The sequence below is a fragment of the Acinonyx jubatus genome, chromosome D4, assembly GCF_027475565.1.
Source record: "Acinonyx jubatus isolate Ajub_Pintada_27869175 chromosome D4, VMU_Ajub_asm_v1.0, whole genome shotgun sequence".
Taxonomy (NCBI): Eukaryota; Metazoa; Chordata; class Mammalia; order Carnivora; family Felidae; genus Acinonyx; species Acinonyx jubatus.
This window is the reverse complement of record NC_069391.1, coordinates 75,510,357-75,530,443: the sequence shown is the minus strand read 5'-3', so window position 1 is coordinate 75,530,443 and position 20,087 is coordinate 75,510,357. Positions and strand designations below refer to the sequence as shown.

The 20,087-nt window shown below is 40.2% G+C and overlaps 1 protein-coding gene across 11 annotated transcripts in view; it reads left to right on the top strand.

Annotated features, from left to right (window-relative positions):
• PCSK5 (proprotein convertase subtilisin/kexin type 5) overlaps positions 1–20,087 on the top strand; it is a 452,241-nt gene that overhangs the window by 159,552 nt on the left and 272,602 nt on the right. For all 11 annotated transcript variants that reach the window (XM_027041020.2, XM_027041019.2, XM_053205259.1 and 8 more), the window contains 2 exons: positions 8,809–8,897; positions 12,577–12,749. In XM_027041020.2, coding sequence (XP_026896821.1) covers positions 8,809–8,897; positions 12,577–12,749 — 262 coding nt within the window. The remainder of the gene's footprint in view (positions 1–8,808; positions 8,898–12,576; positions 12,750–20,087) is intronic.

Sequence of the window (20,087 nt, the reverse complement as noted above, 5' to 3'; positions counted from 1 at the left end):
AACCTGTAAAAGAAAATTTTCTGCTTTTTAGAATACTTTGCTAGTCATTTACATGTGATATATCTGATGCTAACTCTTTGTTGGCCTATTAGTAGTTAACATGAGAAAATATATTTTTCACTTTCTTATCTGTAACATACATATCTGTTAGACTTTGGAGCAGTTGATGAATGCTCACTTTTATTAACTTCCTTAAATATTGTGTATCTCTTCTTAAAGACCAAGAGGAGGATTCACAATGCCTGCTGCTAAGTATAAGAGCCGTCGTACTTTAGGGGTCCCTGGGTGGCTCAGTTGGTTCAGCGTCCGACTTCAGCTCAGGTCATGATCTCACAGCTCCATGAGTTCGAACCCCGCGTCGGGCTCTGGGCTGACCGCTCAGCACCTGGAGCCTGCTTCCGATTCTGTGTCTCCCTCTCTCTCTGCGCCCCCCCCTGCTCACTCTCTGTCTCCCTAAAAAATGAATAAGTGTTAATTTATTTAGAGCTGTCATAATTTAGAGTTCATGCTTAAGATTTTTTCAATATTAGGCTGTCAGAGCATCTCTGAATATCTTATTCTATATAGCTATTTGTTGGTGTCTTGGTGGAGGTTGGAATAATTGAATCCCATAGACTGGGTGGCTTAAACAATAAATCTTTATTTTTCACCATTCTGGAGGCTGAGAAGTCCAAGATTCCGTTCTTGGTGAGGGCTCTCTTTCTGGCTTGCAGATAGCTGCCTTCTTACTGTATCCACACTTGGGAGAGAGAGAGAGAAAGGAAGAATGTTCTCTGCTGTTTCTAATTCCATCATGAGGGCTCCACCCTAGCTACCTAATAACCTCCCCAAGGCCCCAGCTCCAGATCTCCTTACACTGGGATTAGGGTTGCAACGTATGAATTGAGGGTGAGGTGGGTGAAAACATTCAGTCCATAGCAGTTACTTTGAATGAGTTTTTCTGAATTCCTTCCCTGTATAATAAAAAATGTAATATTATGGGAGCCTCAGGGACTATGTATAATTGCAGTCACTTCAGAAGCTAGTATCTTAATTGTCTCACAAAAACTAATCACCAAAAAGTGGACTGTGTGATTTGTCACCTCAAACAATTTTTAATTTACCTTTCCCCCCCGCCCCCCGAAACTTTTACAAGAGATTTGGTAAAGCTTTTCACTGAAGACAGGGCAATAATCCATTCTTCTTAAGTTTTCATTTTTAAGATTCCCAGCATTTTCTCCTTCTACCTCAAGCTGAATAATTTATTAGAGAGATTCTATAAAATAGACTGTCAAATATTCTGTCATCAATAGTAATGAAGGAGTGGAGTTGCCATTAACTACCTCACGAAGTAGGGTAGCACGTAAAAGGCATGAAATCTCGGCAGCCATTCAAAGACAGGGACGTGGACCCCTGTGCCTCTCCCTGGAATAGTGAAAAGGCATCACATAAGGATTGAGGCTGCCATGTTTTTTTACCTTCCAGTCACCATCTGACTGACTGAATTTGCTCATTTGTGAAACTAGAGAAGGGATACCCGTTTTGCTTACATGAGAGGGTTGAGGTGAGAATCAGACGAGGTTACAATACTTAAAAGAACTGGAGAGCGTGGGGGCGCCTGGGTGGCTCAGTTGGTTAAGTGTCTGACTCTTGGTTTCGGCTCAGGTCATGATCTCATAGTTCGTGGGATCAAGCCCCATGCCGGGCTGTGCACTGACAGTGTGGGGCCTGCTTGGGGCTCGCGCTCTCTCTCTCTCTCATGCACATGCTCACACACAAAATAAATAAACTTTTTAAAAAAAGAACTGTAGAGTGTGATGTAAGCACAAGGTGGTAATATTATCAAGAACAATCTGAGCATCAGAAACGTCAGTTCTAAGCAGTATTTTGGAGAACACGTCAAATACATCATTATTTCTTGCTCTCCTCTCCCTTTCCAAGCGAGCTTTTGAAATGGCAAGTTTTCAGTCAAATTTAAACAAAATTAGAACATGCCAAAGCGAATGGGCACAGCAGATGTCAAAAGGGAATAGAAACAGTGAGGGGGTAGACTGAATCCACGAACAGCTGAAGAGGTTTCAAGAAGGAAATGAAAGAGAAAATAGTCTTTCTCCAAGATGTCACTGCTTGGTGTGTGGCTTGAATTTTGACATTCAAGCAACGCGGTGGCAACCAAAGACCTGTCGTGTGTGTCCCAACGTCTAGGGTTCATTGCTGAGCTTACTTGCAGCTTGTCTCCAAACCTCAAGCTGCTCAAGTAAGTTGATATTTCTATCCCCACTAACTCCTATGGAAGAAACAAAGTTCACAAAGCACTGTGACTCTAGGGCTATGAGAAGGCAAGAGAATATGTGAAGGCAGTATTTTACCACCTAGCAAGATACAGTCGACTATGCATTTATACTCTATACTCCCTTCGCTTCCCCTGTATGAGTTCAGAATATTGTAGGAATGAATGAACAGGCACTCTCTGATATCATTTTCTTTCTTTTCAATCATAGACCCCAGGTAAAACTTCTGGAGACCTTTAATTTCAGTGGTTTATTGTTGGGAACAGATAACGTAGTAGATGAGAAAACTTGAAATGGTAGAACAGAGGCTGTCATCACCTCTTTATCAAGATGCTCTTTCCGAGCCAAAATGGTTTATTTAAGTAAAAAAATTCAGTGATAGAACATTTTTCACTTACTACAGTACCGGCAGCAATGATAATATGCCTAAGAGAATCAGAGATGTGATGCACTTTTTACTTCCTAGTTCGTCTGCATCCACTTTATATTACATGATGTCCATTTCATTTTGCCGTTGGTCTAAATGTCCATTATAGTTTCTATCATTGGATTACCTTCCGTGGTCTCAGAAAATAATGAGTATTAGTGTTATCATGGTGATAGGCAAGGAAACTAAACGGCTAATTTTCCACGCGGTGTTGCATGGCAGTTGGCTAATGAATTCATATTTAGGTGCTGTGGGTCAGAGTGTAGTATAATGAGCATATTGTTTTCTGGACTAGAATCTACTGGAACTGTTCTCTTTGGCTGACAGTAATCTATATGCCTATACTCTGTTATCTCTGAAGAAAGATACATCTGAAACACCGACTTTGGTCTGTTTTGTGACCTTTATATTTGACTGACATCATAAATATTCTTAATGCTGACCACCCTTGTTCTTTGAGAGAAGCAATAAACTTAATCTTGTTGACGTACTTGAACAGGTCATGATGATATCCGTTGTTACATGATCTATTTTTTTTTGAATTTTTTAAATGTTTATTTATTTTTCTTGAAAGAGAGAGAATATGTGCAGGAGAGGGGCAGAGAGAGAGAGGGAGACACAGAATCCGAAGCAGGCTCCAGGCTCTGAGCTGTCAGCACAGAGCCTGGCACCGGGGGTTGAACTCATGAACCCCGAGATCATGACCTGAGCTGAAGTCGGATGCTGAACCGACTGGGCCACTCAGATACCCCTGATCTATCTTAAATCCAAGTCAAAACACTGAATCCAACCAAGATATAAAAATACAAAAGATGACAGGTACTTTACATGGGGTAATGATCACTGTCACCTGAAGAGAGTGAGCTGTTTGAATGCAGTTGAGCTAGCAACTTGGACCCTCAATTACAGTATGTTCCAAATATTATTTAACCAGTATTTGAAATAGATGCATCTGCAGTAGAGCGATAACTTCTCTGTTCACAAATGGTTCGTCACTGCTCACGATCTAGAGCAATGTACAGAAATCTGTATAAGAAATGTTTTTAGAAGGAAATAGTCACTCTGTTCTTCACTTAGGAGAATTCACTGTACATTAATGACGAGCATAATATGTGCAGGGTTTTATTGCATTTGAGGAGTACAGAGCCAAGTTAGTTCTTACGTTTTAAAAATACTGTGGTCGAAAACATACTCAATGAAATCTTTCCTACTGTAACACATCTAAAACTCCTGGGAAAAAAAGAAATTTTTAGTACATGGTTGAGCTAAGGGGATAGCTGGAGTATTTCTCTCAGAAGCGTCACCTAGGTAGGCAATAGGTGGGCCCTAGGAATTTTTTCAGCCAATGCCAGCCAGCCTGGAGCGGGATTTTTTAAAGCACAGGGATGGCAGGAGATAAGACCTTGGTTCACTGAGGTGAGAGAAGACTTCTGCATAAAACAGAAACTCCTAATGCATCGTCCCGTCCATCCTCAAAGAATTCACAAAGATAAAAGCCTTCTGAATGGATGGTTTGCCAAGCACATGGGGAAAATAATACCATGAAAACAATCCAGCAGCAAAAAAAGCAGAGTTAGATTCACGTATTTTAGAATTATCACATATGATTCACACATGCCAAGAAATGTATGTGTCAGTACATTCAATTGAAAAGGGTTTTGTTTTTGAAGAGACTGCTCAAATTAACCAGGTGGGTTCGAAAAGGAACTTGAAAAGAAAAACCTAATGATCGATGCGAGTAATGTAGTGAATGGATTAAATAGCAACTTAGTCATGGCCGAAGATAAGTGTTATATAGAACTGAGCAAGTTACAGAGAGAGCAGCCCAGAGAGAAAAAGATATGGAAAGTCTGAAGGTGCAATTAAAGAGTAAGGTAATTTTCAAAGGTATGAGCTGAGACTTCTGAGGATTTTTTTTTTAATTTTTTACTGTTTATTTATTTTCAAGAGAGAGACAGAGACAGAGTGCAAGCAGGGGAGGAGCAGAGAGAGAGAGAAAAGGAGACACAGGATCCGAAGCAGGATCCAGGCTCTGAGCTGTCAGCACAGAGCCCGATGAGGGGCTCGAACTCACGAACCGCGAGATCATGACCTGAGCTGAAGTCGGACTCTCAACCGACTGTGCCACCCAGGCGCCCTGAGACTTCTGAAGATTTAAACATTTAATCACTGGTTTAGGAATTGCAAGAAAGAAAAAAATCCTAGCAACGTCTTAATGAACCTACAGAGTAGAAAAGACAAAGACAAGATCTGGAAAGTATCCAGAGAGAACTCAATTGCCAAGATGGCTGATTTCTCACCAGAAGCAATGGAACTAGAAGACAGTGGAATAGCCTCTTTGAAGTGCTGTTAGTCTACATTTATATACCCAGTGAAATTCTTTCTCAAGAACAAGAGTAAAATAATTTTCTGAGGCTACCAAAAGACTCTCTGATGGACACATTTATAGGATGTTCTTCAGAAAGAAGTCAGTGATCCCAAAAGGGAGTTATGAACCACAAAAACAGATAGAGCAAAGAATATTGGTAAATCTAAACAAACATTGGTTATTCAAAGTAGTGGCACAAATGGATAGTTTCAAAAGTTAAAAAAAACGTATAACTAGAATCATGGGGAACTTATTTGTTAAGAGGTGAGTAGTCACAGTTTAACCAGTGTAGTCTGTATTGTTTGGGAAAAGTTGAAAAAAGTGTCGATGACTTTAGACTTTGTGATGTTAGGTATTTATGATCAAATAGCTATGAGAAACACTAGCGAATAGTATGAATGACATCCATACAGAAATGAACATAAATATATCATATAACAATGGATATAGTCACTGTAAATATACTTACTCTCAAGTAAAGGACAAATATAGCCTAGATTCAAAGAAAACATAACTATATTGTATTTATAAGAGCTATAAGTGATACGAATGTTTGACAGTCAAGGGAGCAAAAAAGGTATATAATTATTAACCTGTATCTTTATTTTAATTTTTTTTGCTGTAGGATTCCTAGAGTTTTACTACATATTCATAAGTAGTTTCACTAGCAAGATTTAATAATTCCACTCACTCTGAATAAAATAAAAATTGACAGAACTGCAGAAAACATCAAATCCATAACACAATGGACAAGCCTGTCGCAATGGACTTACAAATAACAATTGGAGAATTAAAATCAGATCCTTAATGATCCTGTAGCACTTGCCTTAATTAGTAATAGATACAATGAAGTATAAGAAAAATGGACTCACAAAGGGAATTTGACATTTGAGAAAAAAATAACTTACACCATGCAATGATATGCAGTCAGAGACTAATGAAGAGTCACAGTAAATAATTGCTGGGTTCAGGGGTAGGTAAAGTTGGCAGTTTAGGTTGCAATTTACAAAAGAAATACTATTTTACGGGGCACCTGGATGGCTCAGTCTGTTAAGCTTCCACTTTAGCTCACGTCATGATCTCAAGGTTCTTGGGTTCAAGCCCTGCGTCCGGCTCTGTGCTGACAGCTCAGAACCTGGAGCCTGCTTCAGATTCTGTCTCTGTCTCTGTCTCTGTCTCTCTCTCTCTCTGCCCCTCCCCTCCTCACACTCTGTCTCTCTCTCAAAAATAAACATTAAAAAATATTAAGAAATATTATTTTCCTTTAAAAATGGATCATTTTTCTGATGATTAAAGTGGTACAATCAAATGCCAGAATGGCAAAATTAATTACTGTGTAGAATGACCTCAAATTCCCATAAGATTGCTATGTTCCAAACAACATATCTGGGAATGTATATGCAACAGATATGGGCAAAAGGCATGAAAATGTTATTCACAAAGCAAGAAAGAGAAATTGCTAATAAGTATTTGAAAAGATGTACAACATCAAATGTAATCTGAGGGGATAGAAAGGGAAGTAACAGTGAGGTAACGTTTTTCATGTCCAATTGGCAAGGATGAAAAAGATTGAAAAACTCATTCATAGGGGTTTATGGACACAGGGATTTGCTCCGATATTTTCTCCATTCTTCATATTGTCATTCAAGTAGGCTTATGGTATTTCCTTTTTGTGTGTGATGCACAGAAATTTGATGCTTTGTAATAACATTTATCCATCTTGCAGGGGTTTTTTGAGGTTTAGTTTTATTACTTTAAACATCTGAACAAATTGACGGTGTATTCTGTACTCTTTGATGGAGTAATTCCACTTCTAGGAGTTTATCCCAAGGTATAAAATGATATAAACGCTCAAGCTTTTTCTTCATAGCCTTGTTAATATTAGTGAAATACTGGGTAAATTTCCAGGAATAAGTGAGTTGTGAAAGAGATTATGGGGGGGGGGGAAGGGTGCACCATTTAAAAGATGATGTGAGTTAACAGTAAGCTTTTAAATGACATGTTGACTATTCACATAGGAAGATATGTATGACGTTACTAAGTGGATGAAGCAGCGTATTTCTCTGTTGTCTAAACTTGTGTGTGTACCTATCCATCATAAGCAGTAACTTGTTTACGTTTGCACTAGTCATAGCCCATGATGAGTGTGGTCTCTTCTATAAAGTAAAAAGTAATGTTTGGGCTGCTTTCAGCATATCTCTTTACATCTCAGGGCCTCCTTTTTTTTTTTTTTTTTTAAGTTTATTCATTTATTTTTTGAGAGCAAGAGAGCAAGTGAGCACAAGTGGGGGAGGGGCAGAGAGAAGGCGAGACAGATTCCAAAGCAGGTTTCGCACCATCAGCCCAGAGCCCAATGTGGAGCTCGAACTCATGAACCCTAACTTCACGACCTCAGCCGAGATCAAGAGTTGGACGTTTAATTGAGTGAGGCACTCAAGGCCTCTCCATCTCAGGGCCTCCTTAAGCACCCTCATCTCTAAAACTGAGGGCAAAGGAGTGAGCCTTGGGCTTGAGTAGCAATGACAAATACGCTATTGTGGTTATTACATCCCTCATCTGCATCTAGAACACACAGTCTTCATCGGCCCTAGTCTCCTTTCTCTGGCTCGGCCATATCTCAGAATTCTTCTCAATACAGTGTTAGGTCAACATCTCTAATCAGATTATACTTTGCACTTGGAACTTCTCTGCCATCCTCGGATAGGATGATTTTAGAAGTCCTTTCAGTTAAAAGATTTTTTCTGATCAAGGAACAAAGTCACTGTGGTGAGAAATGAACGGAATGTTTTTCAGAAAAAGATGTTTGCTTTTCTAGTAGCCACATTTTTAAAGAGCAGTAAAATGGTGGAAACAGGTGAAATAAATATTGATGATATATATTATTAAATAAAATATTTCATGTCATGTATATAAAACAAGTATCAGGGGATTCTTTCACATTGCTTTTTTCATATCAAATCTTAGAAATCCAATGTGTGTTTATGGCATATCGCATTTTAGATGATAGATTTTCATTGAAGATACTTGATCTGTATTTTAGTTTACAGTTTAAGAAGTAGATTCTCCTGTAGCGACATTCTTAAATTTTGTAATAATTGAATTGAATACTAGTTCTTAAATTTAAAGAAAGTTGAAATAAGGTCACACTAGTCACATTTCAAGTACTGAATGGCCATGGATGTCTGGTGGTTACCATATTGGACAATGAAAGTTGAGAGAATACGAAGAAACATACCATTTGATGTTAGCTTTCAAGGAGATTTTATATATACATATATACATACATGTGTGTATATATTTCAGTAATACACAGTAAAACCTTGGATTCTGAGTAACTTGTTCTGCGAGTGTTCTGCAAGACAAGAACCTCTCTTAAACATTTTAACTTGATAAATGAGCGATGTCTTGCAATATGAGTAGTACATGGCACCTAATGTCATGATCACAACTCAGCCGATGGTTCTTGAAATTTGCCTTGATATACAAGTGCTTTGGATGACGAACATGTTTCCGGAACAAATTATGCTCAAAACCAAAGGTTTTACTGTAATCCCAAACCGAATATAATGAAATGCTCAAAGTTTGCAGTGGACAGGCTCTGTGCTATTGAGACATAAGTTCCAGCAACATCCACAGCTTGCTGCGTTCTTCACCACTTTGAAGTCTGAATGGTGGCAGTGATGTTTTTGGGTTTGTAAGGATGGAGCGTCGTACTTTAGCAAGTGTGTGTGTTCTCCCTGCAGGCATGGGACCCGCTGTGCTGGAGAAGTGGCAGCCGCAGCAAACAACTCTCACTGCACAGTCGGAATTGCTTTCAATGCCAAGATCGGAGGTATGGGAAACAAACCTAGGCGGATGCGGAACCCTTTGTGAGCTCAAGACAGGGATCTGAGTGCACAGTAGTGTTCACCTGTTGCCGAAAATGACCACCTTAGCGTATGTTATTAATACGGTTAAAGGCTTTTGAAGCCATCTCCCTAAAGTGTCGCAAACACAGACATGTCTTTCTTTAAAACAGGCGTGAAAAAAAATGTTGAGTCACAAAGATGGGGGGGTCATTGTCAGCTCTATCCCAAACTATGTAATCGCTGCCTGGGTCAGAAAGAACTGATAACATAAATACGAGCCCATCACATCTCTAGGGAAAGAAACATTTCGAAGTTACGTCAAAACAGAAAACCCATTTTTTTTTTGTCCTTACGCTTTACAAAATGTTCCTTGTAATTGAAGGGAAATTGGCAAGCGGTAAAACCTCCTTTTGTAGCCCCATAATGTAGTGATACTGTACTGTTAATAATTCCAGATTATGTGTATACATTATACATGCCTGCACAAACTCAAATAGACAGATGCCTACTCCAAGGGCCCAACCAAAGTAGTATAAATCTAGGCATTAATAGAAGCAAACTCTTACTTTCCCGTCTGTTAGCATATTTGTTAGCTGTAGCCTAGTGCCTCAGTCACACACCAATGGGAAGAACACATTATGAGAGAGACTAGAGATGCTAGTGGCTCGGAAGGTGTCCCCCAGCGGGGGGGTCTCCTAACCGGTGTCACAGATGAATGAAGTTCCCGGTTACTAGACCGACATCTTTGTTTCCGGTACACTCTTTGTTGTCAAGTGGTAAATAGAATTGGATCTAAAAAAATAAAGATAACAGTCCTTTCTAGGGTAAGTGTAGAAGTCTTGTAACATGAAATGTTTGGGGTCTATGGTAACAGTGCTAAGGAAAGGTTTTCTGACACTGCTTGAATGTCAGTGCTCAGTACATTTGCCCTTTCTCTCCTTTATTTCACACTGAATTCTTAGAGTATGGCAGCCTGTTAACCAGGAATTAGCTGTACTCTGAGAGCATCTGCTGTGTGTCAAGGAGAAGGTTCACGAAGGAGCTGAAGAAGAGAGACAGAAATTTCCCCTGAAGAGTGATGAGGTTGCTGGACACCCAATAGTCTCAGAGAATCAAATGGCTACGGTGGCTGCCTCATCAACCCTTCGTGATGTCCCAGATCCACACAGTCCCTCACGTACACTGACACACATCCGTGTCCCCGTCATTACTTTCTAATGCTACCCCAGCACTCGCTGACCTTCAGGGAACGAAGGTGTGAACTCGCAGATGAGTGGCCGACCTAGTGCACGGGGCTTCCGCGAGGAAATGAATGTCTGGCAATGACTCACAAATGCTCTGTCATCCCCAGAACAAGAACATACTGAGGTAGAAATTTAACCCCCAGACCCAAAGCATGGAGGCTTGCCATCAGATAAAAAAAAAGCAGCCTTTCATCTTTAAACTTGAGGAAGCAAAATTCCCATTTGTTAACTTTCGGTCAGAAAACTAGTATATTTACCCTCTCGATAGGATTTCATCCGGCATTTTTTTTTTTTCATGGACCTGCCACTCCTGCTCCAGGAAGTTATATAGTCCAGAGTTTATTTCAGACCTCTTTGTCCCAATAAAATACAGTTGATCCTTAAACAACACAGGTTTGAACCGTGCGGGTCCACTTATACGCAGTTTTTTCAATAAATACAGTCCAGTACAGTAAATGCATTATCTCTTCCATAAGATTTCCTTCATAACCTTTTCTTTGCTCTAACTTATTTTATTGTAAGAATACAATCAATATATAATACATATATCATACAAAATACATGTTCATCGATGGTTTATGTTAGAGGTAAGGCTTCCAGCCAAGAGGAGTTAAGTTTTGGGGGAGTCAGAGTCGTACGTGGGCTTTTGACTGCACGGCGGTGGGGAAGGGCTAGCACATCTAACTCTGAGTTGTTCAATGGTCAACTGTAGTTCCATTTTATGCTTTGAAATGGCAAGAAGTAAAAATTGAAGAATATGAAGCAGCCCATCTTTTTTTAGTAAACACCGTGCAGATGAATTTTGAATATTCATGTCAAATTAAAGCAAACCAGTGGCTCCTTAGGACCTAGTATATGCAGAAAGCCAGGCTTTCTACTCCCACAAAACACAGTGTCGACATGCCTTCCGAGTGCAGTTTCCATTTCATAATTTTTAAAGTGACTTGTTTTACAACCTTTGTTCTCCGTATCACCTGTTATATACGTCTTTAAAAATCCAAAAGTCTAGCAGAAAAGACAGCCAAGAGATGGAACAATCAAGTGCAATGTCTTTAGGGAGGCTTTGGGGATATTTAATGTGTCCTGAGTGTTTATTTCTATTGTTCTTTTGTAAAAAAAAAATTATATATATATATATATATGGTGTGTGTGTGTGGTGTGTGTGTATGATATGTATGATTTTCAGCGGAACCTTTTTACGCCACATGACAGGTCACTATATAAAAGGGTATAGTGACCTATCTGTCACGTGGCGTAAAAAGGTTCCGATGCAAATCAGGCGCGATGTTAACAGTTCTTGAGTATTGTTGATATCAGTGCTCATTGTCATTTTATTTTTTTATGTTTGTAAATTTTAGAGTTAACAGTTAAATCATTTTTTTAAAGCACAAAGAAGGTACAGTATTTTTTCAAAAATAGGTTTATTTTCTACCAGAAGTCCACCTCAAACCACATAGCATTAAAGCTGGCCTGCTTTGCAGTTTTATAATAAAAATGTGTTGGTAGCCATAAAAGCTTGAAATCCTACTGGATAACAAGGTTTTTCAAAGGAGTGAATTTGGACCATAAAGATGGGATTGTAAAATACTACAGTCTCTCAGTGGTGGTATTTAGCTGAAGCTGAAGGAGAGAGAGGTTTACTTAAAAATTAGATGTTCTGATGTTTCAAGTCTTAAAAATAAAAAGAAAGAAGGAAAGCCTGACATTTGACCTGTAATTTATTTTTGCATATCTCTGTTTATTTTTGCCTATTAAGGTTAATAATAAATTCCTATCTGTCAGGCAGGACTATACTTAAATGAAGATTAATGACTAAACATTATTAAAACCCTTTGAGAATTATTTGATGCGTTCCATGCTCCAAGAGCATTCTCATTTATTGTTTGACTCATAAATAACTTAGCAAAGAAATAATATATTAAGTTCACATCAGTCTTACAGGTTAGGAGATAATATTAAATATGGAGGAAATTAGACCCACCTAACTTGGCCGCTTTCCAAATTTGGTGAGCTCGCTAAGGTCAGAATGCTTTATACCAATTATGAACCCAAGTTACCTAATGAAGAGAAATTTCGGGAAGATGGATTGCCTGGGGTTCTCTCTGTCAAGTACTCTCTGAAGACAGGGGCAAAGGGAAGGGAGAAATTGTGGGAACGTTAAAAAAGGGAATAACGGATAAAAAAGATTTGAAAGAAGTTTTCCTCCATCGTGCACAACATAAATTACTTTCTCTCCAAGAAGGCTTCAGAAGAGTCTACGTTATCCTTTTTGGGGGGAGAGGGGGAGAGGATATGCTCACATAACTGTTGATTAAGTGTATTCTTTGCCCCCCAAATGCTGTGATTGGAGTATGTCTTGGGCTGTTCGGGTATTATATAGTGAAGCCTCTATTCAAGCTAATTCCCTTCTGTCTGGAAGGGGTTCGGATGCTGGATGGAGATGTCACAGACATGGTTGAAGCGAAATCGGTTAGCTTCAATCCCCAGCACGTGCATATCTACAGTGCCAGCTGGGGCCCGGATGATGATGGCAAGACCGTGGACGGACCGGCTCCACTCACCCGGCAAGCCTTTGAAAACGGCGTTAGAATGGTAGGTTTAAAAGCTCATGCTCGGTCAATCGGTGATGATTCTCCTGTGAACCCACCCGTGGGTTCCAGTCCTTCAGTCTAGAGGAATGAATGGAGCTCAGAGCTGAGCCAGGAAAGAGGCGCGTTTAGCTTTAGAACCGTGTGTTGCATCCATTCTGAAAACGGGCTAAGAGCTAGAGAGTTTCCCCTGACAAAAACAGAGGTGTATTTGGATGCTTAGATTTGCTCAGAGAAAATCCATTCATTAATACACGTTAATCTTGCATTTGGAGAAATAAATACTCAGCACTGCGAGATGGAGATGTGAAGATACTCAGTCTCTCCAGTCGGTGCCCCGGGTCACCAGCAGTGCCCCTCTGGGCCTCCCCCTTTCTTACTCCCTTGGCTCCACTGCTGTCCCAGGACAATAATATTTTTATGCTGCCTCCCAAGTTCCCTAACCAGGCAGCTCAACCCATCGTCATTTTCCTTGATTTCACCAAAAAATCCACTCACCGTTCCTCCTCTGCAAAAACTGACCACATAACCTAATGTAATAAAATGTTTTCTTCAAATTACAGATCTGAAAAAGCCCTATCTTATTTTAATTAATTCGGTAAAAATACAGTAAAAATAAGGTTGCCGTATATTTCTAACCATGGAAGAAGGAGCATTCCATCAGAGGCCACTCCCTTCTGTTTCTTATTCGTGAATGCAACTTTGGGTGACTGAAAGCATACATTTCAATCTTGATCTGGGCCCACCCTTCCTTTCCTTCACCGTCTCTTTTTACTTTTTGAAATGTAAGCGGATTCCATTCTTCCCGTCCTTTATCACATCCCCTGCGCATCCCCGCCTCATCCCTAGGTCCTCTTCCTATACAGCTGATTCTGTTCCACCGTCAAGCCTCAGTGAAAATGCTGCCTGTCTCCCGAAGTCTGCTCACTGCCCAGACTAGAACTAAGTGCAAGCAGTCCCTACCCTGCACCTGCTAAACTTCGCCTTCTTACTAGTGTTACGTATCGTCGTGATCACAGTGTGCTTTGTATCAGAGATATTCTTGCCTGTATTTTCCTCGTGGAACTGTATGTCCCTAGATAGCAGAGTTGTGCTCTATCTATCCTTAGGGGCTTTGAAAAACCCAGAGGGTACATGGAGCCCTAGCGAGTACTCCGTGAATGTTGGTTGAATGTCATTTAATTTACTACGGATTGTGCCAACCGCAGGATGGATGTATATTTGGCCCAGATTTGGAGCAGTGGGATGCATGCCGTTGGTCAATGTTATGTTGCGGCTGAAGTACAAACAATAATGCTTCTTCCACCTTTGTGGGACTGGTGTTAGGGTTTGATCACAAGACCGTGAGCTAAGCTCTCTCCTGGTCATTTTGAAATAGACTGAAAGGAAACGCTTATGCACTTGTTCAGGATGTACTTCCTCACTGAAGGCTCGTTCAGGCATGGTTAAGACATACTTTCTAATTTTGTCAATTTTTAGATACTTTAGAGCCCTCTAAAGTCATAGAACAGGGTTTTAAATCGTTGCCTAGAATTTTCCTTTCAAGGTATCTGAACACCAAATGAATGTACTCTAAGTAAACTGGGGATTCCATGACCAAAGCCCTGGGCTACAGATTAGTGTACCATCTCTCTGTGCCATCGATTGAATGGTCATTCAAGTTAATAAATCAAGCCTAGTTTGTCTTTAATTTTCAAGTTGTATGTGTATGGCTTTTGCTATAATAAAGTGTAGGCTGGAATCTCTCAATATCCTTATGTTAGTAACTAGTAATGAATAATCTCATGACTGTACATACAGATAGAGAATGCCCCATATTCAAAAGTGGCCACTGAATCAGGTGATATGGACCAGTGGTTTTCAAATTTATTTTCTCTAGGGAATCTTTCAGTGGAAATCTTAATGGGAAGTTCAGTGTGTAAAGCAGATCAAACATATGGTACTTTGGTTGAAGGAGGAAAGGATTAAGATAAGAAAGAAGATCCTCTGAGGAAGTTATTCAAACTTATAGGAAGATTATATTTAGAAAAAATTCCTTTTTTTTTAAATTTTTTTTTAATGTTTATTTATTTTTGAGACCGAGACAGAGCATGAACGGGGGAGGGGCAGAGAGAGAGGGAGACACAGAATCCAAAGCAGGCTCCAGGCTCTGAGCTGTCAGCCCAGAGCCCGACGCGGGGCTCGAACTCATGGACCGTGAGATCATGACCTGAGCCGAAGTCGGAGGCTTCACCGACTGAGCCACCCAGGCGCCCCAGAAACAAATCCTATTTTTAAAAATTACTCTGTATTCACTATTAGGTACGAAATTAACCTATGCTTTATTTATTTATTTTTTTTAATGTTTATTTGTTTTTGAGAGGGACAGAGACAGAATGCGAGTGGGACAGGGGCAGAGAGAGAGGGAGACATAGAATCCAAAGCTGGCTCCAGGCTCCGAGCTGTCAGCACAGAGCCCGACGCGGGGCTCAAACCCACAAGCAGTGAGATCATGACCTGAGCCGAAGTCGGACACTCAACCGACGGAGCCACCTAGGCGCCCCAACCTTTGCTTATTATAATAAGTCATACTGTAAAGTTGAAATTGAAAACAGATTTCCCACCCAACTGGATAACCCTTGTTGAGTATGAACTACACCTTTCTATACTTGTGTATGCATTCACACAGCAGACGGGTCACATGCCTCTGCATGTTGCTAGTTTCACTTAACAGGGTGTAGTGGGCATTCTTCCACGGCAATGCAAAAGGACAGAACTCATTTATTTTAATGTTTCAAAAATGTTTAGAATATGGACATACCGTAATTTATTCAACATTTCACCGAAGATCTTTCAAGGTTTCAATCTTAAAAAAAAAAAAAAAATAAGTAGGGTTAGCTTTAAAATGAACCATTTACTTTTAGAGTTAAGGTAATAACAAAAGAAATCACTCTTAAAAGCAACAGATTATTCTCCGGCTCCTATCCTGGCACATTCAATTATGGAAAAGCAGCAGTGACCCATTTAAATGTGATTAGATCAACAGGATAGGGTTTTTAGCGTTTAATACACATGGGCTTTGGACTTATCCAGGGTTGAGTCCAGAATCTGTCATTTACTGCTCTCTGACCTGATATAGATCAAATTACCTCTGTTCTCCATTTCCTCTTCTAAAGTAAGGGACTAATAGTACTGACTTACAGAGATGTTATGAGTGTTAAATGAGACGATAATGCATATAAAGCAATCGGCACAATATCTGAAACATAATAGGTGCTCAAGAAATACATTTTATTTATACACGTATGTATGCATACTTTTTTTTTCAGAAAAGAGATCGTGTCCTTCCAAAAAACTTAATATTTCTCTTCGATCCCCCATCCTTCTCTACCATTTCCACACCGCAGAATTCTAGATGATTCCATTAAGTTTACCTATAGTGGTGGATTAAAAACAATACAGTAGAAACTCATAGACTTCCTGAGTTCTTACATGCCCATATTTTGTCCTTCCTATGTCTGTCCTCACCTTCAGTTTCATTTGCCCTTAGGGGCACATCTTCCGTTTCATCAAGACAACTTCTTGATACACAGATCTATTCTACGTTTGTAGATCTATTGTAGATCTATTCTGTGTTTGTAGTCTTGAATTTAATTTATCTTTTCCCAAGAGCTGTTTCTCTGAATATCTGGGGATACATAGTTTAACATTTTTAAAGCAGTATAGGAGTCTTCCAGGGGAAAGAAATCTCTGTCATCAGGCATCAAACGGCACAGTACATCTCACGTTCTTTGAGATTATTCTAAGTTGTGTTCTTTATATATATAACGTATGTGGTCAAATATATACAAAATGATTGCCTGAAACATATACAAAGTGCAACTGAGAAATAAATAAGTGATTTATTGACTGAGTGACGTAAGGAATGAAGGAATAAATGATTACTACAACAGTTCCCTCAAGTAGCGAGGTAAAAAACCTATGTGACAGCTTAAAGTCATTCTGGCCCACTAGGGTTTTCACTGGATCATCTACAAAAATAGGGGAACTGAAATGCATTTGTTCTTTCTATTAAACTTAGCGTACTCCCACTTTGTAGTCAATGTGGGTAAAGCAGTGAAGGAGACCTCTAAGTTTTGTATGCAATACAGACAAGTCTCTACATTCTAGTCATTAGACAGGAAACAAACCTAGAAACCATCAAGGCTACGAGTTGAAGATAAGTGTTATAAATGAGATAAACAGGAAAGAGGGAAGGACAGAACCACTGTGGTTAAGAAGGATAGGGAGTCCTCTGTGAGGAGATGATACATAAATGAGGACAGTATTGACACGATGCCGGTCATGTGGAAGGAATGTTCTCTGCAGAAGGAACAGCAAGGGCAAAGCACCCCGAGGGGAGAATAACCAGGTGTGTTCACGGAACAAAATGCTAATTTGGGTGCTGCGAGCAATGTGGACAGAAAGTAGGCAGTAGAAGGTGGCTTGGAGAGGTAGGCAGGGGCCAGCTCAGCAGGGCTTTCTAAACCACGGAGGGTGTTTGCATTTTATTCCATTACAGAAAACCATTAGAGGTTTTCAGCAGAGTAGTGGCCTGTGGGGATACACAATTGTAAAAGCTCGCTGCTCTGTAGGGAAAGTGTGGGAAAGTGTTGTGTGGGAAAGTGGCGGGGAGGTAAGAGCTGAAGGTTGAAGGGAAGAGCTGATGATGAGCAGGACGGGGCGGGGGCGGACAACCACGACAAGTGATGAGGGGCGGCAAGAGGGAGAAGCCTACGTATCAAGGGAAGAGGTTTGGCTCAGGGAATCCACATATTGATTGCATCCATTTCTCCTGCTTGCTAATCAAAAAACGTAGCGAATATCGGATTTCAAAAATGCTCCCTATGTGTTGACTTGAAGATAAGCGTTTGGGTCAGTAGCATGTAACACTCTTTTCAAAGACTTTAACACCATCGGAATCGATCCAATTTACAGCCTTTAGAATTCGTGTGCTAGCATTGCATTAGACAAACTATGTTGAGCAAACCCTATTACAATCGACAGCTCGCTCTTTTCCCCAGAGATTGCATTTTACATGATGCTAAGGCACTGTAAGATTAAAAGCAAGAATTGAAGGTACATAATTCGGGTTGTGTACAATTAATGATGACGATGATGATGATAGTGGTGTGGTGGTAACCATCATAATAATAATGATACTAAGACACTTAACATTTGCCATTCTGTCACAGTATGGTCACTCTTGTGAGCCCCCAAATAGATGATGACTTAGAAAAATTTTTTTTAATTTATTTTTGGGAGAGAGAGAGAGAGAGAGAGAGAGAGAGAGAGAGAGATAGCATGAGTGAGGAGGGCCAGAGAGAGAGGGAGACACAGAATCCAAAGCAGGTTCCAGGCTCTGAGCTGTCCGCGCAGAGCCCGACGCGGGCCTCGAACTCATGGACGGTGAGATCCTGACCTGAGCCGAAATCAGACGCTTCACCGCCTGAGCCGCCCAGGCACCCCAGATGATGACTTTTAATCTTCACAATAATCTCATAAGGTAGCTAACCATTCTCCCCGGTTTTGCAGAAAATAAGACTTTCGGTGCAGCGAAACAAGTCAGAATGTGGGCCTCCAGGAAATCTAATAAATTATTTTACGAGTTGTCCTTCCTGCTCTCTTTGGCCCAGCTGACCTGGTTGTATCATCCGTGACCACATGTCTGAGCTTTTCTCCTGTTACCGAGGTGAATTAGGTTCTCACCTTCTATGTTAAGTCTCCTTCCTCCATTTCTTCACGGAGGCCTTACCTTCTCACCCCACTACAGGCATGGCTCAATCAATTCTCTTTACTTTCATCGTCAAACCTTCCCTCTCATCTGTGTGACGGCCATCCACACACTGTTAATTCTATCTCTGAAGAAAGAGGGGAGACGCCCTCTGGCAGTCTACTTGTATTTTTCCAATTACTGACTCATTTCTTTTCCCCTTTGAAACCACTGTTCATACTTGCCCCCTACGAGCTCTTTTTCCATCGTCTCTTGAAGCAACTTGTCAGAACCCTGACCTCTCACTGCACCGAGGCCATTCTTATCTAGACCAACAGTGACCTTCTAATGTGAAACCCAGGGCTCTTCTCTGAACCCTCATGTAATCCGTCCTGACAGGGAGGCCCCGCCTGCTTCTTCTGGTCTGCAATAAAATACACACCCTCCAACCCTTCTGAACCCTTGTCTCCTTCTGTTTAGTGTATTTACTTATCTTGCCGACAAGTTGTCTCGCCCGTAAAGGCCCCAAGATGGAAATGTTTTGTTCTCGACTGTAACCCAAGTTCCTAAAACACTGTTTCGTGATGAGTGACCAAATGTGTGAATAAATACACAGGTGAATTCCATGCCGGTTTGCTGCATATACTGAATGAATTTATGTAAGGATCACAGTTGCATTGCTGTTTATTATAATACGGAAATGAGTGATTAGCTACATGGTATAGTCTGGTGATGAATGCACTCAGACTGTAGATTCCGACTCTCCAGTGGGTTTCAGTACGTTCTTACCTTCTTCAAGTCAATTGCCTCTCTCAGGATCAGTTTGTTCCTCTGTAAAATGGAGCTAAATGCTGGCAGTTACTTTATAGGCCTATCATGACGATTATGTGATTAATGCGTGTAAAATATGCAGCAGCTTCTGGAACATAGCAAAATCTCTAATTATGTTACCAGTCTTAATCATTATCACTTCTGAAAAGGCCAGGGTACTAAAAGTGAAATACTAATTAATCATGCAGAAAACTGTAATAAGTCTTGATTGTCCATAATCTCTGCATTTAATCCATTTCATATTGCTGAATGATCCTTAAAGAAGGTAAATGTACAGTCTCGAGATTATTTGTCCCAAAATAAATGGGACAAAATATCCAAGAGAATATTTCCTGAAGTCCATAAAACACTAATTAATAAAATACCCCAAAGTGGGGTAGGGGTAGGTGGAGGATTTTGCTATCAAGTAGGCTTGAGAAACACCACTTATTATATGCTCCCTTTGGGAGCTTAAAGGCATAGTAAAGGCTCTGAGAAGTTCTGCAGTAAGGAGATGCACGTGACTTGATTTATTCCGTGTTCTAAACTCTAACCACGCGAAAGCTTTATTTTCATAACTCGTTTTAAATTGGCGTCAAATTTAACTTCACTTTCAGTTTGAGTTTGGAACTTGCTTTGCAAAAATTCAGCTAAACCCATCCGACCTGTAGAGTCAGAACATTAGAACTGGAAACGATTTGAGTGGTTGAATCATTTTTACAAACATTTGTATATTCGTTTACTGGTTGCTATCACTACGATTCACCCTGTCTACCTTCCTAAAACGTGTGATTTCTTCTT